The following is a 23,694-nucleotide window of genomic DNA, read 5'->3' as shown; positions in this document are numbered from 1 at the left end:
CTAGAATTACTGATCCCCAGAAACCATCAGTGATCATATTTGTCATTTTAAACCATTAAGCATTGGGATTATTTATTACAAGAAGTGGACTAGCAAATAGAACAAAGTTGAATAGAAGAATAAATGTGTATTGAGTTTCATGCCTGATTATAAAGCTATAAATTATAGGACAAGAGGGGAAAAAAAGTTCAAATGGCTATAAACCCCATCGGGTTTCTTAGAATTCAAATTCACAAAATGACTTTCTATATTCTATATTCCATGGATGACAGATGTTTTAATCTGATAGAGTCTAGAATATTTCAGGTGTGTGGGCCCAAGTTTCTGGAGAAGTCTAGAGTTGTTGAGGCCTTGCAACAAAGAGGATGCTGAAGCATAAGCATAATTTTACTGAGTTACATGAAGAAGTAATTAGCCTCAAATGGGACCCCCATAGCTAAGAGTTCAGCCGTGGAGGAAGAGAAGGGTGAAGAGAGGATATTTGTACCCAGTGGAAAATGGGAATGAAGCCATTGAATTGTAAAAAAAAATATCATATATGTTATATATATATAATGTATACATATAATATATATACACATATATATACATAACTGTCTCACAGGAGATGTTACTAGGTTGAATCTTCCCTCAGCATGTTACATCCAGAATATATGTAAGTATTCTTATACAAATATCATTTTCAAATAATATTTACTCCATGGTTATTGACTTCTTCCTTCAATATATATTATATATTTGTATTTCCTAATATTTTGAAGAGCCAACTTCTGACTGAATGATTAATTTTTGGAGGTTTTTAAAAAAATGCAAATATTTTAACAAATACTATGTGCTTACAAAAACATCAGTCTTTATTTATCTTCCAAGGATCTTCTGGGGCAGTTCCAATTTAAAATATCCCATCAGGTTGTTATATTATATGTTAGACTAGTGTTTTTTTTGTTTTAGGGGGAAAAAAATCACTGCATATAATTTCCTACTATGCTAAAAAGCTTAAGCAGAAAGAGAACAATCCATGAAAATAGGAGAGAGATGAACAGAAGCAGCCAACTGGCACCCATGTTTGGGGCTCACATGCAAATCAAGTTATTCTTTGCTTTCCAACACTTCCAAAATTCTTTTAAAACCATATTTGAAGCAGGATAGCAACTCTATATGAAGACATCAGTGGTATAAATACAGACAGCATTGTGTTGGGTAGAGCAATGCCAGGAATTGACAGGACCAACAGATAAAACTGAAGCAATTAAGTTTCCATAAACACTTGACTTGGTGTTGAATCAACACTCTTCTTTATAAACAGCAGTGTAGCAAGAAATAAATGACAATCATACATTTCCAATACATAAAACACACTAGTTTGGTGAACTAACAGAATTATTTTCCAACTTTCTTCTTACAATGTGGGGTGAAAAGTTGCTCAATTCATTTGTGAGTTTCACGTCAGAGATCATGTAAAAGTCACTGTCTGCAAAATATTAAAGAATTTACAGATAAACTTTGACATGTTTTCAATCTAACATTCTCTCTCTCAACCAAAAAAAAAGTTTCTTCTGGTTCTGGGTGAACAATTTGTGAGTGATATTTAATTTTCCTTTTCTGCACACTGTTTTCCAGACATTCATTATAAACTCTTTAGCAAGGCCAGAAAAATTCTGTCTTAAGAGCCTTCAACCTTTCTGTTAATTTTTATTTCCTAACCCCCACCCTAATATTAACACAAAATAACTCATGACTGCATACTTCTTACCTTATTTTCATTCTTTCCTTGCAGAAATTCAATTGGCCTCTCTTACAAAAAAATGTAAGGAAAGTATTATTTTTATTTAAAAATAATATCTTCTTTCTTTTAAAGAAAAAGACTTAATCCACAATGAAAGAAGATACCAGTAAGTCATGTAGAAAGAGACTTCAATATAAGTGACTACACACTCACATATAAAAACTTTTCCCAAATTTTCAGAATAATAAGATTAATCAAAAAATCTGATTATATGTGGTTTTGCAGTAATTTTTCTACTCTCATATATGATTTCTATCCACATGATATGTCCCTCTTTTTTTAAATTTCCCATTTATTTATCATCATCTAACTCAAAGGGTATCTAGAATATTTACTGTTTTTCTAGTTAATATTTGGTATAATACTGTTTACTATTTCCAGACTTCTCACGGTAGTTAGTTGCTTTGACCTCACTTCTGGACAAATCTTTATGAAAGTGCTCCCATAGCAGATATTTTTCCTGTTAAACAGAAAGTTCCTTAAGAAAATGGACTATTTATCTTTTTATTCCCAGAACCTGTCATTGTGCCTGACATATCATAACAGAGTTGACATAAATGCACTGTATGTACTACATGCCAAGCACTAGAATGCAAACTCCATGAGACTATGCAGTTTGTAAGTTTAGTTATTCTATGTATCCTCAGCATCTAGAAATGGACATGATGCATATTAATACCTCAATAAATGCTTATTGAGTGAATGAATAAAACAAAGCTGATGAGTTGCTTCCATTTTTTGGACCATTACGTGATCCCTGTCAGTGTTCTTGCTGTCTGATCGTAGCTCTGCTGCACCATGCAGCCAATCTTTGCAGCTTGTTCACAATGTAAAAGTTTAAGATCAGTGAGGTTCAGTGATGATGATGTTATCTGTGTTATAAACTAGAAGTCTACCCATAATAATGATTTGTAATCTTCATAGAATCTATACTTGTTCTGATTCTCTTGTATCTGTGCCCTCTATCTGCTTTAAATTCCTTGACCTCTTGTACTGACCGCATCACTGAGCAGGTCTCCTCCGTGGAGTATCATTTAAAGGCAAGACTACATTATATAGCAAAATACCTGGTTCTCAATAGGACACCAATTCACAAGCTGTGTGGACTTAGGTAAGTTATGCAGTGCCTTTGTTAGTTTCTTTATTTGAAAATGAATTTAAGAAGTGACTACCTAATAGCATTGTTATGATGTTTAGTATGAGATTAAATACAAAGTCTTTTTCTGATACCATTGTAATCTAAAAGTAAATGTTAGTTATTTCCATGTTTTTCATAAAGGAATTTATAAACTAAGACATACTCTACAAACACAAAGTAATATTACTTGTTAAGTTGATTCTCATGACCTTCTGAGAGCAAGGCTGGGAAGAAATATTTTTCATGTAGGGTCAGTTACCACGTAGTCATACAGATATGGAAATGCCAAGGTAGCCATCTTTTATTTCATGAACTATTTGAAAATGCTGCCACAACAACCAGCCAGTAGAAGGGGGCCATATTCAAACATGTAGTAGCCCTCTGTCTCCTTTATAATTGAAGGCAGGCTGATTTTAAGTTTTATTTTGGGGAGTTGACAGGCATTTCATGGGTAATAGAGATAAAAGTTTTCACTTTACAGAGACTGTAAGATAGTCTCTGTCAGAACGAGGGCAGCAGGAAGAAGACGTTGAGAACTCCTGGCGATGGGACACATTTTAAGCTAACCCACACTCCTTTCTGCAGTCTTTCCACCTGTAGTCTCCAAATTTGCTTCAGGTCCCCAGGGTCTTCATGCTAGGTGTTGGACTCCATAAATCACATACTTACTTGTGTACCCCACCTTATCCCAGCCTTCCTCAACAACTTCTCTTTAAACTTTTCTTTCTCCCTCTGTCCCCTTTCAATTTTCATCTCCATCCCATTAATACTTCCTATTCTGTGAACCCATCTCCCAGGCTCTGCTTTAGGAAAATCTTACCTTTAGTAATGTATACTAAGACCACCAGCAGCAGCTTTCCTGTCATTTTCACAGGGACCTTTTATATATATAATGCAATGAATCAAATGGACTGTAATGAAAGAAAATCAAAAGAAAAAAAACAAGAGAATTTGTTTGGAAAAAATGTAACTGCATACTTCAAATAATATCAGATCATCATCAAACAGTTGGAATTTATGTCTTACAAATAGAAGATAGTTTTCACATTTAGATCTATGATGAATAAGATATTCACATTTTTAATTTTTGTTTATTTTTAGTCTATAGCTCATGTCAAATTGTTTTTTGTTTATAATGGGAGGCAGAGATCAAAATCCATATTTTTTCCTTATTAGATATCCCATTGACCTCATACTTTTTATAAAAATTATCACCCTTTTCCTACCCAATTGCATTCAAGCCTTTGTCATAAATTATGTGACTATTATTCTGTATTCCATAATATTCCCTTGATCCATTTATCTATGCTTGTGTATAGATAAGCTACTGCTCTGTCTTAATTACTTCTACATTATACTAAGTCTCAATATTTGGTAGTGTTAAGTCCTCCAGCTTTGTTTTTCTTCAATATTTTTTACAATGTTGAATCTATCTTCTTGAAGAAAATAGCTTTAGGACCCATCACTTTGAGGTCACCAAAACTTCTTAAATGGAAAACACACACACACACACACACACACACACATACACAGGCACTAACCATAAGGAAAGAAAGATAAACTAGACTTATTTAAGTTAGGAACTTTTGTTTAACAAAAAATACAATTAAGAGAGTTAAAAAGATAAGCCACAAAGTCATGTATTTGTAACACCTTTGACAAATGCCTCATCAAGAACATATAGAGAATTCATACAAACAAATAAAAAGACAGCCAACCTAATTACAACAATGGGCAAAAGATTAAACAAAGAAGACACAGAATATGGCATCAAAGTGGCTGACAAACATATCAAAATGTGCTCAATATCATTAGTCATTAGACAAATATAAATGAAAAACTGCAATGACATAGTATTAAACAAACATAATGGATAAAATTGAAAAAAAGGGCTGAGAATACTAATAATTTTTTAGGCTATGAAGCTGGTGAAAGTATGAACTAATAAAACTTCTTTGGAACAATATTTGACAATAGTTTCTGAAGGAAAACATATGTATATCATATGACACAATAATCCCACTCTGAGGTATATATCTCTGTAAAAAAGTGAATCACAGTGTCTACTAAAAGATGGGTGTAGAAAATATTCATAGACGTTTTATTCATAATAGTTCCAAACTGAAAACACTTATGAATAATAGAATAGGTAAATAAATTATACTGTATGAATACAGCAGAATACTACAGAGCTATTAACAAACACAAACTTCTTCATATACAACATGGATGAATCTCATATGCACACCATTGAGTGAAAGAAGTTAGATACTAAAAATATATATTCTACTTTTATAAATTTTAACAACTGATAAAAATAACCCATAGTTATTAAAATCAGTATAGTTTTTACTCTTGGGGGCTACAGATTAAAAGGGGGCACAAGTAACCTTATAGAGTGTTGGAAATCATGCTCTATATGTTGATTTTAGTGGTGGTTACATATGTACATACATATTTACAAACTTTTCAACTGTACACTTAAGATCTGTGTGCTTTCCTATATGTAAAATATAACTCAGTAATTTTTTTAAGAACATAAATAATTAATAGATTCATTGAGGCAAAGAAGATAAAAAAGATAGAAAATATATTCCTTGTAGAGTTCATTCTTATCAATTCTTTGGTTACAGCAAGGAAAGGACTGTTCTTCATGTAAATGCTTTCTGAGAAGGTCATGCTCCAGCAATCTAATATATTAGAATGCATTTCCCAGGGTATGCCATAGGGCAGTACCCAATTGTCCTCAGTCTTTTCCCTTCTCCTTGATCTTTCCTCCTGTAAAATATTAACTTTTAGTTGTTCATGGTCTATTAATTTGTCAATAAGAAACACAATCTGCAACTGAACTATAAGAATATAAATTTAAGTAGACAGTGTTTCAAGTTTGTGGTATCAGTATCTAAAAATATTTTAAGAGTATTCTCTTAAAATTTCCTTTTTTGTGTAAAATAATTATGTTATAAAGGAATGGATGCTAAAGCCAATGAGGGGATGCTTCTTCGGGTAATACTTCGGTTCAGAAAAACTACCTTTACCTGAGTTCAAGCAACTGTAAAATTTCTTGCTTGCAATGGCCTATTTAGTTCCTATTTTTGCAGTCCTGCAGGAAATGGGGAATAATTCAGCCCATCCTGGAGGCTTAGCCCTGGTCCAGGCCCTGGGACTTATCCTGTCCCAGCACTCCAGAATAAGCCTCAGTCTGGATCCACAGGGGCTCTCACTCTGGGCCCACTTATATTTCCACCCCCACAACCTCTATTCAACCTCTGAGTCACGCTCTCCAATTCTAATCTCTATGTCAGCATCCTTGTTACATCTGCAGAATTCTCTGTTTGCCAGAACCTCTGACTGTTGCCTGTAGTTTTTCATCCCTTCAGCTCCAGACTCTGGCTTCCGATTCTGAGCTATACCTTCTGGAACTATCCCAATGCCCAAAGTCTCTTACAACTCTGGTCCAACAGAGATACCTACATGATTCTTGGATTCAATTATCGTTTTATTTTAATATATTTCTGATACCTAATTATTAACTTTTAAGTTTTCACTCAGTTGCCCCAAGTGGCTCTTTGAACCTTAAGCAAACAAAAATCATCCTCCATCCTCCTTCTCTCAGAAGCTGTAAGTTTAGTATACTTGTTCATAGACTTCAAGCCAAAACTGGGACTCAAAACTCTGAGGGTCCTTTCTTAATAGTTTATTTCCATCTTAGTCGACATAAACTTTGATCAACTAAAATTCTTTGGACAAGCCAAACATGCGAAGGTAACCATAATCCCTGTTGGCATCATTATCCCCAAATCACTTTTAAACGGTCTACACATAGTATCATATCAAATTCCTTATGCATCTTATATAATAAAATAATGAATTTTCTACCCAGTTGTGACAGAAGAAAAATACTAACACTGTATGTAAAATATCCAGGTTGTATATGTATATTTCCAACAATATAGGTGATATATGTTTTCAAAGTCCTCCTTTCGGAATTAATTAGAAACCATTTATAAAATATATCATGCTTTTAAATTTGAATTTTGAAGTGCATTAAGCAGATTGAAACATTCTGAAAAGAACAATATTAGTTAATTCTAAAGTGTTGGTTGTCTCATGTAGTCATATGAATCTGATCTCTGTCTCCAACATGTTGGATTTCCTTCTAAATGAAAGGAAGCTGATTTTCAGAGAACTTGTGAATGTAGAGGTGTCATAGATAACAGGATAATCTAGCACAAAACACTAGTATTTTAACTTCAGGATCAGTATGATTTTATTATAGCACACCGTATTGAATTAACAGATAGTGTGGAGAGGTGGAGGTGTGGGGGTTGTGTCTGTGGCTTCCAATATCTGAAATAGCTAATTATTTCAATTGTACCAAAATAAATTCATTTATTGAATATTTATGAAGCATCTACTATGTATCAGGTACACATAGAAGTAAAATTAGATTTATAACATTCTAAAATGTAGTCCACAGATTGTAATTGGTTTTTAATTCTGGGGCTCAAACTCTATAGTAATTCATGAAAAGAATTCTAAAACTGATAAGGGCATTTGTGCCAAAAGAACCACCATAGCTTTAGTTAGAAAAAAATATTAACAGCTTAAAAATCAAACTTTAGTCAAAATCAAAGTAAATTACAAGTTATTCATGATTTTAAGAAAATGTTCATAATGAAAATGTAATAATATAGAACCTGGGGAAAAAAAGGATATAATGGTTTTTTATAAATTGTGGTTTTTATATATAAATTCAACAAAGAAATTGATTTGTAGATAAGAACAAGTACAGACTTGAAAGACAAAATCTAAACTGTCAGTATCAGTTGCTTAACTGTTGTAAAACAGGTAAATTTTTTTTTTTTTGGTATTTCTCAAACCTTTTATAAGAGCTTTTTTGAAGTATAATTGAAGTACATGTATGTGTACACCCATGAAAACATCATAGCAATCAAACTAATGAGCACATATCACCCCCAAAACATGTCCCTCAGAAAATACAACAACAGAATTTATGGACAGCCTCATAATGGAGATCAACTTAAATAATAACACTTCAGTGAATATATTAATATATACATATGTAATACATGTGTGTATGTATGTACTTACACATATATAATATAGATAGATATAGATAGAAAAAGTATATGTGTGTGTGTATATATATATAGTATATGTGTGGGTATAAATATTAATATGTGGGTATATATCAATCTAGTATATTTCAAAAGCTCATTTTTATTGATACATATTTGATATTTGTACATATTTGTGAGGCATGTGTGACATTTTGTTACATCCATAGACTGCAATCATCAAGTCAGTGCATTTATGGTGTTTATTACCTTGAGTATTTATCATTTCTATGTATGGGGAACATTTCAAGTCCTCTCTTCTATTTTGCAATATACAATACGTTGTTAACTGTGGTTACCCTACTCTGTTATTGATATTAGAACTTATGCCTTCTATCTAACTGGATGTATGCACCCATTAACCAACCTCTTTGCACAGATGAGTGTCCTAGAATGTTTCCTCTATGTTTTCTTTTTCTTCCCTCTCGCTACTCACACACCTTTTCAGCTTCTGGTAAATCATTCTATTCTCTGACTTCACGACATCAACTATTTTAGCTCCCACATATGAGTGAGAATGTGCAATATTCGTCTTTCTATGCCCAGTTTACTTCCATTAACATAATGACCTCCAGTTCTATCTATGCTGTTGCAAATGATGGGATTTCATTCTTTTTTGGCTGAATAGTATTTCATTGTGTTTTTATACTACATTTCATTCATTCATCATTGATGGACACTTAGGTTGATTCTATATCTTTGCTATTGTGAATAGTACTGCAATAAACATAGTAGTGCAGATATAAATTTGATATACTGATTTTTTTGTCTTTGGATAAATCCAGTTGTGGATTACTGGATCATATGGTAGCTATAGTTTTAGAAATATCCATATTGTTTTCCATAGTGGCTGTGCTAATTTACATTCCCACCAGGATTGTATAAGAGTTCTTTTTGTTCCAGATCCTTGCCAACATCTGTTATGTTTTGTCTTTCTGATAACAGCCATCCTGTAATGTTATTAATTGATTTCTGTTTGTTTTGTATACCTTTTGGTCCCTTCTTTATCACTTATTGTTTATCGTTGTGGTTTGTGGTTTTCTGTAGTGATAACATTTGAGTCCTTTCTCTTTTTCATTTGTGCGTTTGCTCTACTAGTGGGTTTGTGGGTTTTATACTTTTGTGTGTTTTTATGATGGTAGATAATGCCCTGTCACTTCCACATGTAGGGGCCCCTTAAGCATTTCTGGTAGGGCCAGTCTAGTGGCAATGAATTCCCTCAGCTTTTGCTGGAAAAGACATTTCCTCTTCATTTATGAAGGATAACTTTGCTATCCTTCATTAGTAGTGTTTCCTCCCCTCCCCATTTTGAACACATCACTCTATTCTCTATTGGACTATAAGATCTTTAAATAGGTTTTCCATCCTTTCATTTTCTCTTTGTCCTCTGGGACACTAAAAAATTTGAATATTTGGTCACCATATGGAATTCCATTTCTCACGCAGGGTTTGCTCTTTTTTTTTTTTTCTTTATTTTTGTCTCACTGAGTTATTTCAAAGGACCTGCCTTCAAGTTCTGACATTCTTCTTTCTGCTTGATCTAGTCTATTGTTGAAGCTTGGAATGTATTTTGCATTTTATTTAATGAGTTCTGTTTGGTTCTGTTATATGGTATCTATGTGTTTGGTTAATTTCTCATTCATATACTAAATTGTTTTCCTGATTTCTTTGTATTATTTTTCTCTATTCTCTTGTATCTCACTAAGCTTCTTTAATATCATTATTTTGAATTCTTTTTCTAGAATTTCATAGATTTCTTTTTGACTGGAATCTGTTGCTGGATAATTATTGTGTTCCTTTGGAGATGTCATATTTTCTTCCTTTTTCTTATTTCTTTTGTCCTTATGTTGATATCTGTGCACCTCATGTAACAGTCACTTCTAACGTTTTGGATTTGCTTTCACAGGGGAGAACTTTTTTCTGAGGATGTTATCAATGGTGTTGGTTGTGTAGGACACTTTGGTTTTGATTCCTGATGTGTATAATAGTGTAGTCTCCATATGATTTCCTTGGCTGTAAGCAGTGGCGTCTGTGATTTCCTTAGTATCTTATGGTGTGATTGTCAGTGGAGGTTGTGGTGAAGTTTTTCTGGGGATGAGGACACCAGGTGGACTTATCCTTGGGCCCCACTGGTGGCGGCAGCTACCCAAGCATGCCTGTCCTTTGTCCCCAAGACAGTGTATGCTAGCACCAGTGTTAGCAGGTCCAGGTAGGCTGATTCTTGGGACTCCAGGCAGCTTGCTCAGGTGCTGGTAGTGGTAGTGGTGGACCAGGTGGGTGGGCAGGTTCTCGAGCCCCTGGGCAGCTGGCATGGGCAATGGTAGTAGCCATGGTGAGACAAATCTCTGGATTCTATGCAGTTAATGCTGGTGTTGATGATGGCTGCAATGGGCTGGACAAGCCAGTCCCCAGGCCTGTGCAGGTGGCACTTGCAGGTGAGTGTCCACTGTGATGGTAGTGTCAGATTAGGTGAGCCTACTTTGAAGCTTCCAGGAGGAGTTGCTTAGGTACCAACAGTGGAAAACTGGGCTGGGTGGTCCCCAGACCCCTGGTTGGCATACTTGAGCACTTGGGCAGTGCCAGGTCAGGTAGACCTGTCCTCAAGCCCCCTGGTGGTGCAGGCAAGGGCTGGCTGGGGTAGACAGGAGCAGAGTGATCCCCAGGCCCAAGGCAGAATGCTTGAGTGGGGGTGGCAGTTGTTGCACTGCAGCCTCGATACTGGGGAGGGCAAGGTTGCTTTCAGTGGTAGCAGCCATCTGTAGTGGGTGGGGAGAGTACGCTTCGCTCGTGCTTTGTCCCTAGCCACAGTGGCTGCTATAGGCAGAGGAGTTTGTCCCTGGGGTGCGTGAAAATGTGTGATGACTTCCCTGCTGGGGGCAATGGGGTTTTGCCAATGACTCCCATGTCAACCCTGGTGGCAGCAGCCCACTGTGGTGGTTGGTGGCTGCAGGAGAGGAATGGCAGAGAGGCTTCTGACATATGGATGGATGAGCAGGACTGTTGGGCCCCCAGGCAGAATGCAGTCTGGCGGGCTGGGCTCTCAATAAGCCACGTTGATGTAATTGCATAGTGCTCAGGGCTGCGTGAGACCCATTGTGAGCTCCCTCTTTGCAGCAATGCTTTTGTGTGGTCTCCAGGCATTTCCCTAAGTTAGTCTCAGGGACTATAAAGGTCTAGCAGTTTTCCGTGGCTAGGATGCAGGAGTTTGTGGTGCAACGTAGACTACTTGGGGTCTCTTACTTCCCCTTTCCCTGCATTGAGGAGTCTCTTCAGGCTTCCAGCCGATCCTGGTCAAGCAGGCTGCCTTGCTTCCATCTCCTTCCTTGCTTTCGGTGTTTCCTGTCACTTCTCTGTTGAATCCCAGTGTTTTCTCTTAGACTATCTATTCAAAATGTGATTATATACCACCCACCCCCACGTTATGATTCCTTTGCAGAGGAGGTGAGCACCAGGGGCCTCTAGTCAGTCATCTTGAAGCCCCCCAACTTAGAAGCTTCTTTTTATTTTATTATTTTTAAATTAAGTTGGGGTTAAAATCAGCTTTACTAAATTTTGTGAGGATTCAGTAAGAGAATGAGATGCATATTTCATCATCTATGTCACTATACTATTGTAAATCTTGGGAGGTGAGAGTATCTGAACCTTTGGATGCAGAGAGAAAGGAAGGGAAAGAAGTAAAAGAAAAAGAGTGATAAAGGTAACATTGTCTGCACGTATATTTCCCCCAAAAGAATTGACTGACGGAGTTCTCCTCTTATCAAACGTGTCCAGCAGTAGGCTGGGGAAGCTTGAGAGCTACGGCAAACCACATCATTGGGTGAAAAAGCGGGAGTAATCTTCAATATATTATTGCGACAAATCAGTTAGCTTGCTCTTTAAAAGTATCTGTGTCTATAAAATGAGAACCAAATCGTTAGCCTGTACTTCTTATCACTCAGCAGGATGGATTCAGAAATAAACTTAGCAGATTGTGAAAAGAAGGTGTCAACCAAATTTCATAACCTACACTTATTAATATCCTAGAGTTAGCTAGCCATATCAACTAAAAATAAAGGAGAAGATACATTAGCTCTAATTTGCCTGACTCACAATGACTATCGTGCTTGGCAGAATGATTGTATATTACAGTATATCTCTAAGTCACACACACAGGTTACTAGTACCAAGATCACGCCTCTTCTCGGTAGGTGATGAAGAGTTCAAATCTAATCTTGCCGTGTTCTTACATAGTTTCCTCTTGCTACTGTAACAAATTATCATAAACTCAATGTCTTACAATGAAAGAAATTTATTATCTTATAGTTCTGAAGTTCAGAAATTCAAATATGTCTCACTGGGCTAAAATCAAGGTTTCAACAGGGAGCTCTAGGGGACAATCCGTTTCCTTGCCTTTTCCTGCTTCCAGAGGTTGTCCATATTTCTTAGCTGTGGTCCCTTTCTCTGTCTTCAAGGGCAGCAAAGGCTGATCAAGTCTTTCTCATGCCACTTCACTGATTTAGACCCTTCTGACTCCCTCTTCCACATTTAAATACCCATGTGATTACATTGGGTCCACCCAGATATTCCAGAATAATCTCCCTACTTTAACGTCAGCCAATTAGCAATTTAAATTTCATCTGCTACCTTAATTCCTTTTTACAACACAATATAACATATGCAAGGGTTCCAAGGATTAAAACATTTATATCTTTGGGAGTCTATCATCCTTCCAAACACAGTCCTATATTCCTCTCTGGGTCCCAATGACTAATGCATTAAAACTTATTCTGTCCCTTCTTGTCTCTTTTTGCAAAAAAAAAAAAAAAATGCGAATATATGTAAAAGTGGTTCAAATAAGGTTTATCACAAAACACTATCCCATGCATTGAGAATAATTTAAAATTGTGCTACTTTTCTTTTCAGCAATGGCAATGAAATGCTTCTTGGGTTTGGTTGCTGCTATTGGATTCCTGCCTGTTTTGGCCAGAAGAGTATGTAAGGATTGTATATTTCATAATTACTTACTAGATAAATATAAGAGCTAACATTTTAATAGAACTCAATATGTTACAGGATCTGTTGTGAGGACACTACACCCATCATTCACCTAGTTCTTACAATAGCCCTATTAGGCAAGTACTATTCTTAATATTAAGTACCATATCATAGAGGGGAGAACCACAGAATAGGAAGGCTAAGTCATATGGCCAAGGTCAGATGACTAGGAAGTGGCAGGGCCTGAAATTACACTTAATCGGTGTAGCTGTATGGGCCCATGCCTATTTCATTATAGCCTTTCTGGATGATACAAAAGAAGGTGAGAATGTAGGGGAGCAACTAGTTCTTTATAACCTATCCATGCATTTTCCATGACTAAAAAGGGGGAAGAAAGCAAAGTTGTTGTTTTTGTTCCCAGATAGGGCCCATATGTCATCAATATCCTGATTGAGCTATATAGTTTGTATTTACAACAAGAATTTAACACATTAAAATGAAATATAAAATGGAAAGGTGCCAACAGCTAAGAGAGATATGAGTGGCTGTTAGCAATGGAATCAACATATAAGGCCTGAATCTCACTGCTTATTAAAAGCAAAAACTTTTAACAATCACAAAATAGAAATAAAACACTCAATGGTGCAGTAAGGAGTAGGTCCCTAACATTTTATCATCAGCCAATAATACTCACCCTTAAATCACCTCAATAATATAAATAAAATAATATATATTTTCATTTACCCAAAATACTTTTAATACAAGCTGAAGTCAATAGCTTTGATATAAAAATGAGTGAGTTTTATATTTTAATAGGCCAGGTAAGAGAAGTCAAAAGTGTCAGGCAATTTTATTGGTGAAAGAAAATCCATATACATTGGGCTGTTGGGGCAGTGGATTGGTGTTTGGATCCTATCATTTATACCTCTTCACTAAAGAGACACTAGGTAGTGCTCTTGTCCAATTCCCAATAATCCTCTAGTAAACTGGAATTATAGACATGAAGAAGACTTTCCTTTCTTCTCTCTTATTCTCTGACCATTTTACGCCCCCATTGTGGAAGGGTGATTGTTATACTTCACAATAGGAAAAGCTAACCAGAAGCATAGCCACTATTCCAGAGGAACAGGAGAAAGGCTGGTGGTCCAAAACCTACATTTGCCTTCAAGACCTAGTACTAGGCTGTCTAGGCCCCTTAGTCCAAGTTCTGGAAGACAGCCTGACCCAAGTTGCCATGTGAAAGAAGGAATCAGTATCACTAGTTAAAAACCCAGAACAAAATGTAGATGAGTAGAATTCCCATTCAAGGGAACCAAAACATCATCCATTTACTGACCAAGATCCAAAAGAAAAAGTGTTTGCATTCTATAGCAGAATTATGGGAACATTTACATATATTCTGTAGCCAGTTTTCTCATGAACTGAAGGCTTGAGAATTTTAAATTAAAACAAGAAGGTAAGATGAATTAAGCCCCAAATACAAATTTATTACATAAACTTTAAACATGAATCCAAATTAAAGTAAATAATAAGTTGTTCCAATTTCTCCAACAAAAATAATAGTATACTTTTTTTTTCAGACTCTAGTGGAAAGCAAATAGACTAACTACCAAGCCTGGATCTTATTTTAAACTTCCTCCAGTGTCAATCTGCCAGGATACTAGGCATCTAATCAAAGAGAACTCGCTTAACTACTGAGACATATAGTTTTCCATGATAATCTGGTAGACATGACACAAAAATAACTTTAAAGGAAAGGTATAGGGAGTTATGATCAGGTAACAGTTAGGCCTGATCTTGTCTGAGGTCATTAGAGACTTCTCCAAGGACATGGTAGACCTGAGATCTGAAGAATAAGTCAGTCTTGCATGCTGAAAGGGTATACTATCAAAGGTACAGACCTGGGCAAATAATCCAAGGCAGGATAGAAACTGGCATATTGGGAAAACAAAAAGAAAATCAGTGTGACTACAGCAGAGAAAACTAGGGGAACATATCTTAAACAGAGGCTGAGAAATAAACATAGTCTTCAAAGGCCTTGTGAAAGATTTAATTCATCTTCCACAGTCAAACTGTGGAAGACTTTTAACAGCAGAGTGACTTTATTGTGTCTGTGTTTTGAAATTTTGACTCTGGTTGATGAATGAAGAATGGGTTAGGAAAGAATGGATTGGGGAGTGGGAGAGAGAATATCGAGGTAATAAAGCATTAGTGGATTCCAGAAAGCCAGTAGAAAGCCACGCAGGAACTACAGTCAGTCCAGGTAAAGGAAGAGAAATCTGAGAGATACGAGTAAAATGAAGAGAGTGTGCTATCCCTTACACCAAGGGAATGTGTATACTGAAAGCCTAGTCAAAGGAGCCATCTGCCAATAGACCAAGTAGAATAGAGTTATTAAAACAATATTGGATATACAACTTGAGTTTGTCAGAGACCTTACTTGTAGTTGTTACAATGTGTAGTTTCTCAACCTCAGCACCACTGACATTTTGTATGGGTTAATTCTTTGTTGGTGGTTGCTGTCCTGGGCCTTGTAAGAATTTAGCAACAGCACTCCTGGCCTCTACCCACAAGACAGATAACCCTCTCCTCCCACTAAGCCCATCATGACAACCAAAAATCTCTCCAGATATTGCCTAATGCCTAAGGAAGGAAGAGGTCACCTGACATAGAACCACTGTTTTAGTGTAATAATGGAGGAAAGGTGAATGCAAAATTGTAGTACTTAGAGGGTGGGCAATTGTAGACAGCCAGAATTGGCAACATGCTCCAGAATTTTGATAGGGTAGGAGAATAGAGAGATACAACAATAGTTGAATGAGTAAGTGAGGTAAATGAAGAAGTATCTGTTTCTTTGAAGGGACAAGCAGTATGCTCATTGAGTATGCTCAACACCATTGAGAAAAGCCAAGGAGAAAGAGTGGTTGAAGATAAACAAAATGAAAAGAAAATAAATAATGTGAAATTTTGAGAAAGGTGGAAGAGCATGGACTAAAATAACACTGGTGGAGAATTGAGCGTTAGAAAGTATGACCCATTCTCTAGTACTACAGAGAAAGAGGAAAGAAAGGGGACAGATACAGGAGATTGGTGGGCTGGGTGAAAGAGTTGAAGCAGCTGGCCTCTGATGGCTTCTTCTTACTGAGAGAAGTAGGTATTTCACAATCTCTTGAAAGAATCTAGTTGTGAATAGGAGAGAATGCAAAAATTCTGCAATAATGTGGAGAAAGACAGAGTGAGTTAATCAGATAATTGATTAGAATTGAGGAGCAGAATTAAGGGACAATTTGAGATCAGTCATATTGACTTGTGGTGATACTAATATTCATCATTTTGTGTGATATTTTTCTGACAATGCTCAGCTGACAGTGCAGGGGCTTGTTAGCCTCATCTGAAGTTGGAGTATTCCTAGATGGGTATTTCTAGATGAGGGTGTACAAATAAAAGACTTAGTATTTCAGGAAGAGAGTTATTGAAATGAGAGAACATGGATAGAGAAGAAAGGCAAGACAAGAGAAGGCTAGTAGAGAAAATGCAGAATGAGGTAGAAGGCAAGATTATATATATATTTTTTTTTAAATAATTTTTAACATCTATTTTATTCTTATAAATTTTACTCAAAACCTGTTTTCATATAGGTCCATATTTCTTTTTTTTTTTATTTCAGCTTATTATGGGGCTACAAAAGTTCAGGTTATACATATTGCCCATATCTCCCCATCCCCCTGAGTCTGAGCTTCAAGCATGTCCATTCCCCAGAGAGTGCGCATCGGCACTCATCATGTAGGTATACACCCATCCCCTCCCCCAACTCCCCACCTCTGTCTGATACACAATTGGTGTTATTCCCAAATGTGCACTTAGGTGATGATCAGGGAAACCAATTTGCTGGTGAGTACATGTGGTGCTTATTTTTCCATTCTTGGGATACTTCACTTAATAGAATGGGTTCCAATTCTCTCCAGGAGAACAAAAGAGATGCCATACCACTGTTATTTCTTATAGCTGAGTAATACTCCATGGTATACATATACCACATTTTACTAATCCATTCATGAATTGATGGGCATTTGGATTGTTTCCACATCTTTGCAATTGTGAATTGTGCTGCTATAAACATTCGGGTGCAGGTGTCTTTGTTATAGAATGACTTTTGTTCTTCTGGGTAGATGCCCAATAATGGGATTGCTGGATCGAATGGTAGGTCTATTTGCATCTGTTTAAGGTATCTCCACATTGCTTTCCACAGGGGTTGCACTAGTTTACAGTCCCACCAGCAGTGTATGAGTGTTCCTGTGTCTCTGAATCCACATCAACATGTATTGTTTTGGGACTTTTTGATAAAGGCCATTCTCACTGGAGTTAACTGATATCTCATTGTTTGGCAAGATTATATTGAATAGTCTCAGTCGTTGTCCTTAGCTACTTGGAAAGACAGGAAATTCTGGTCAGGCAGGAAAATGCTTGACCAGGTGATTTGAAAGGTGCAGTGTCTGGGGAAGATTATGAGACATAGTTGGTGTCTAACAAAGTGGGAGCTAAAGAGAATTGGAGGAGAAATTTAAAGGGAGGAAGATTTCAAGGGCCTAAGACATCAGAGTGTTGGAGTCATCTATGTGGATGCTAAAGTCCCTCGAGTTGACTGCAGAAATCTGGGTAGACAGGATGAATTTATGTTGGGAGACCCAGTTTCCACAAATGAGAGGAAGTGAGAAGAAAAATCATTATAGGATGTTAAATGAATGTTGGGGGATGAGGTGGAGGAAAATGTTGTGAGTGTCACTGGAGCAAGGGTTTGTAGAGGAGCAGGGAGAGTTATAATGTGGAAATCGTACGTGGAATCTTGTGAGTCCTCAGCCTCTCTTCAAGTCCAAATCAGAGCTCCTTGCAATGTCAGAGAAAAATGACAACATATGAGTATATCCAGTCTCTAGAGGGGTCTTCTGGATTCTGTATTTATGTCCCATCCCTACACCTTAAAACTGCTGATATAAAATAAATGATAAAAACTATTTCTATATTTGAGCAAGGTATGGTGCTGGACCCTATCCATTCATAAATTGTGCTGTTACCTCCTGTGGTAATTGAGAAGGAAACAGAGACACCACTAAAATTATATTAATAGTGCATTAGCTTTGCCACATTTTTTAAAAAAGGTATCAAGTTTATATCACACAAGCAAAAAAGAAGATGCTCTTTATAGCAAATTAATGCTAACTTAATATATTTTGGCTGTAAATTTTTTCTGGTGAGTTGCAAGATAAAAGATAAACAAGTGAAAGGAACTGTCTCCAATTCTACATTGTAGGCTGAGTTTGAATTCTATTTGATACTTTCTCCCTGGTACACTTGCAAACATTGATGCTTTCTCATATGAACAGGAAAACGATACAGAATCTGATTTAGTAACACTTGAGTCTTTGTACTCAATAATGAATCTCTTAGTTTGGGTTCTCCTGGGCAGATACTATTAGACAAGAATTCAAACGCAAGTGGTTTATGTGGGAGGCAAAGAGAACACTTGTTGGGGGGTGGAGGATGTGGAAGAGAATCCCATCAGTAAAATGTATGATTTCAAAACATCTCCCACTATGGTTCTTATTGCCCGATAAAAAGTGCTTTAACATGGTCCAAAGTATCTATCATAAATTTGAAAAACCATAATCACCAGTGCACTGTTCTGAAGACTACTGTAATGTCAGCCTGACATTCAGAAATCCTCAAAACTAGAACTGGAGAAATGGAATCTAAAATACTGAAATACCGTCCATTCAAAAATGCTGCAGATCAGTTTATTCAATATAAACTATAAATTCTCATTGCCTATAGGTCTGCAAATATATATGTGACAAATTCACTTAAAAGAAGGAGCACTAATTAATTATTTTCGGGTAACAGGAAAAACCACCTAAAGTCCCGTTTCAGGAACTTGTCACTGAACTGGCAGCTGTACAAGAAGAAATCGTTAATGCACACAACACCCTCAGGAGAGGAGTGGTTCCACCAGCCAGCAACATGCTGAAGATGGTAAGATCAAGCCACAGCAGCACCAGTGATGGCAATAGTTGTAATGGTGTTCACGGAGTTTTTATTAAGTTCTATACACTTTCTGTGTACTAAAAGTTTGATCTTCACAGCACACTTATGATGTAGCAGAGGAAACAGAGGCCCAGAGGAGGTAAGTAACTTTCCCACAATCGTACAGCTAGTCCATGACAGAGCAACAATTCCGACCTAACAGGTTTAGCTTCATTCTTATGTACCCTAAGTCAGAGCTTCTCAAACTTCAGTGTGCTTAAGAATCACCTGAGGAACTTGATAAAGCACAGTTTCCTGGACCCCATTCTCTGATATCCCAATACAGGAGATCTGACTTGGGGACCCCACAAGCTCCCAGCTGATGCTGATGCTGCTAGACCATACAGCAAACGTTGATTAACAAGTTAACCCGGGCATTTCGTAGCTGTCTTCATTGGGCAATAGCCCAGAGGCTAAAACACTCTTCTGAGGACTAAGATGTTCAGCTTTTTAACTAGTTGAGGTGGCCAGGTAAATACATACCAGCAAGTGTATTCCCTAGTTTTGTTGCATTCCCATAAAGCTTAGAGAAATTATCTTTCCACTATAAACTTGATGTGTTCTGCCACAACAAATTTAAGGAAGTGTCAGGTGTATGAGGTTATTAGCCTCACATTTACCATCCAGCAGCATCACTCAGGTTCATAGTTTATATGGACAACCTTAGCCTGCTTCCTTGAACCCTGGACTGGCCTAGAGAAACAAGGGTTAGAAATAGCACAGGCTCTGGAGGGTGATTCTAATGGACAACTTCCTCATGCAAATGGCATAGGGAAGGGAGCACGTGAATAGCAGGATTTTGAAATATTTATCCTGGTCATCTTAGCATCCAAAATGTTATTTGAACAAAACAATAAAAATGAATAGCTATCATAGACATTCATAGACATTCTTGTGTTGGAAGAGTTATAGGTAACATGTATATAGTGCTGCTTCTTATTGACAGGCAATCTTCTGGTAACTTGTTACATTAACTCATTAATTCCCCCAATACAGTCAGCTCCATTTTACAGATTATGACAGTGAGCCTTAGGGAAATTAAGTAGCTTATTCAAAATCGTAAGTGCTGGAGCCCAGATTCAATTGCAAGTGGACCAGCTCCAAGGATCCTGTTCTTAATCACTTGCCTCCCTTAGGAAAAACAGGGTCCAAACTCTTTTGTTGCCAGATGAAAGTAAGTGTGGCCAGGAGATACAAAAGAAGTTGAAGAAAAATGAAAAACATAGCTTCAGATTTCAGAGATCTTATCACAGGTGAAAGGCAAATACAAAGGAAACATTGGGAAATAATATGAAAATGCATATATTCAAGTGCCAAAGTACAAAGTTATGAAATATCAACATGATGATAATTTAAGTGTACCAGTAAAACTGAGTAATATTTTGAAGGAAACGTGAAGGTTGCGTTGTTCCTACAGGACATGTATAGGTTTGAACTGATAGAATTAGCAGCAGCACCTTTAAGGAACAACAATAGGACTGAAGAGCTAAACACAACTACCAGGCAGAGATTTTGTAAAAAAGAAAAAAAACTATCTGTACATAAGATTAAGACCTGATTAAGTAGAGTCTCATGTTAAAGCTTTGGGACAACAACCATGAATACTCATTGGTAATTTTAATTTTGGATATATCACAGAAGGGGGACCTTACCCACATTAATCAGAGGTAGCATCCTAGGCAGCTTCTTCAAAGTGGTCTGAACTGCAGAATGAATATGAGCATTGCAAGTAAATTCCCTTGATAAAATAAGCAGACTCCAAGATAGAGATTAGCAGGCAGGATGTTTATTGAGGAACAATCTCCAGATTTACACCTACCTGTGGAGGTGAGCAGAGAAGCAGGAATGAGCGCAGGGAGAAATTGGTCTGTGATGTACTCACAACAGAAGCCTCTGCTTAACCCATGGGAAGCTATAATACTAGGAAAGCTTTTCTGAGTTGTCCTGAACTGGAGAAAGAAGGCCTGGCATTTATATCTACCAGCTGTTGAATGTAGGCTGCCCCAGTGAAGGGAGTAATCCCATGGATGATGGCAATTTTCAGAGAGGGCAGGCAGTAGAGCTGTCTCTGGTCGGGACTCCCACCTGCTAGGGAAATAAGTCGTTCAGTGCACATACATACCTGGATGGCTGATCAAAACATTCACTACAAGCATTTAGCTGTGATTCAACCTGATAAATTCTAGTTCTAAGCATCTGGTAATCCGATCATAACAGGCAAGTGTTCTTTACTAGTGGGTATGATAGGATTCCCCCTGCCTGGAAATCCTACACACTGACAGATGTGTTGTTGATCTCTGCCCCTTCGGTTAGACTTATCCACGAATAAAATGCATCTTTTCTTGCATAAAACAACCAAAACCTGCAAGACCATGTTCTTATTCGTTGTTAGGCTGACATTTAATTCATCTCATGGTTTAGTAAATTCATTAACCTGAAGCGTAAATCTAGACAACTACCACAAGATGGCAGCATATACATGTAATAGTTAAACTTCATTCCATGCCCAGGACAATACTGAAAATTTGAGTGTCATCCAAACATTCTGAAGAGTAGCTGAATGATTTACATAAAAGCCTGTAGTAAAAACAAACTGTACAACTTTTGTTGCTAATGGGTTATATGTAGATATAGGGACAGTCTTTTAAGTGGATGTATACACCACTGATGATGAAAGAGTGTTGGGAAGATCTTTTGTCGCAGAGTATCGTTAAGTAAGGATACAGAATTTTTCCCTTTCATCTTTCTTAGAGAATAGATGTTCCTGAGTCACACCCAACAAAATGCTTCAACTCTTTAACATTGAGCGTAAAGAACACACACTCTGAAGCCAGACTAACTGTATTCAAATTCTTTTTGTCATTTATTGGTAGTGTGATCCTTAAAAGTTATTTAAATTATCTGTGCTTTAGTTACATAATTTGCAAATGGTAACAATAATGCCACTTCCTTTGTAAAGTTGTTGTGGGGTTAAGTGACAGAAAATACCTACAGAATTGGTGGCAGATTCTGGCATGTGGTGTTAGATGTAATTATTATTATTCATAATTTTATATGGAAATGTGTGACTATACTTGCTTCTAATCACAGCGATCATTTATTTATTGAGCATATAGAATAATATTTAGCAGATCCCATTAAACTTTTTGAACAAACCTTTGGGTATGAATTATAGGTCAGATTTTACAGATACAGAAACTGAGATTCAAAGAGATAAAATAGCATGCCTGAGTTAAAACTACTAATAAATTACTGGTCTGTTTTACTGGAAGCATTTACTGAAAATCTTTTTTTTCCTGGCCTAATTTCCTTTCATTTTTATTTGAAGATGTTAATTAAGGGGGGTACAAATGTTTTTGTTACAATGATACCTTGTATTAATATTCTGCTTAAGCCAGGGCTTTTGGTGTACCTGTCACTAGAATATTGTTCATTTACCCAATAGGTAAGTTTTTATCCCACATCCACCTTCCCACCCTCCCCCTTTCTTGGTTTCTTATGTCCTTTCTATCACTTTGTGCCTGTGTGTACCCATCATTTAGTTCCCACTTATTAATGAGAACAGATGGTTTTAGATTTTCCACTCCTGAGATACTTCACTTATGATAATGGTCTCCAATACTATTCCAGTTGCTGCAAATGACATCATTTCATTCCTTTTATGGATGAGTAATATTCCACAGTATATGCATACCACATTTTCTTTATCCACTCATGAATTGATGGGCACTTAGGTTGATTCCACATCTTTGCAATTGTGAATTGTGCTGCCATAAACATTACAGTACAGGTGTCTTTTTGATAAAATGACTTCTTTTCCTTTGGAGCAGATACCATTTACTTAAATTCCTTACTACATCTGGGAGAGAAGCTACATCTAAATATTATTATTGAATTTTGAATTTGTGAATCTGAGGGTCAATACAATGAATTAAAATTTTTGTCTTATATTTAAGAATAATCTCATTTTTTAATTTTTTAGTTTACACAATTGAAGATATAACAAGTATGGATTTTTAGAAACAATAGAATTTTATCATGGAAATGTTAATTAGATCATGTGCTTTTTTTTTCCTTTCCACTGTAGAATTGGAGTGAAGAGGCTGCACAAAATGCCAGAGCTTTTTCAAAGTATTGTGACATGGTAGAGAGCAACCCACTTGAGAGGAGAATTACAAGTAAATATACGTCTATATGAACCACCTTTGTACTAAAACAATAAGTAAAGCAAAATAGAGATTGTTAAGTAACCTGTCGAGAATAAGTTAAGTCATCCAGTTTTCAGTTGTACTTGCTCATACATGGCAGTAAATTGTGGCCTATTATTATTATATTTTAAAATTTGGGTATTCAAAATTTCAGATCTCAAGTTCTAACCATCAGGAGAAAAGAATCAAAGCTCTCAGTATTGCAGACGAGTTGAGAGCAGCTAGAGACCTAGAAGGTTTCCATTCTATGTTGATACCTCAGCTACCTACAATTTGGAATATTAATACAGTCCAGAAGTGAATATATGCAACTCTGTTGAGCCACCCATAAAACAATTTGAGATAATCAAAAGTGAGCTATCTTAAGGC

General features: G+C 36.6%; 1 protein-coding gene and 1 long non-coding RNA gene across 2 annotated transcripts in view; one reads left to right on the top strand and one right to left on the bottom strand.

The window, feature by feature from the left end:
• Window positions 1-901: 901 nt before the first annotated feature.
• On the bottom strand, window positions 902-20,847 carry LOC123632933. Its single transcript, XR_006733508.1, has 3 exons — window positions 20,770-20,847; window positions 3,745-3,835; window positions 902-1,471 (listed from the first exon to the last, which is right to left on the bottom strand). It is a non-coding gene; the product is annotated as an uncharacterized LOC123632933 (long non-coding RNA).
• Window positions 2,765-23,694, top strand: part of CRISP1 (cysteine rich secretory protein 1) — a 28,085-nt gene continuing 7,155 nt past the window's right edge. Inside the window, exons 1-4 of the mRNA XM_045543717.1 lie at window positions 2,765-2,897; window positions 12,968-13,035; window positions 18,938-19,066; window positions 23,205-23,295. Coding sequence (XP_045399673.1) covers window positions 12,970-13,035; window positions 18,938-19,066; window positions 23,205-23,295 — 286 coding nt within the window. The 5' untranslated portion in view covers window positions 2,765-2,897; window positions 12,968-12,969. The remainder of the gene's footprint in view (window positions 2,898-12,967; window positions 13,036-18,937; window positions 19,067-23,204; window positions 23,296-23,694) is intronic.

Source organism: Lemur catta, chromosome 2, assembly GCF_020740605.2.
Source record: "Lemur catta isolate mLemCat1 chromosome 2, mLemCat1.pri, whole genome shotgun sequence".
NCBI classification, from domain to species: Eukaryota; Metazoa; Chordata; class Mammalia; order Primates; family Lemuridae; genus Lemur; species Lemur catta.
Note: the sequence above shows the minus strand (reverse complement) of the source record. Positions and strands in the feature narration are given on the sequence as shown.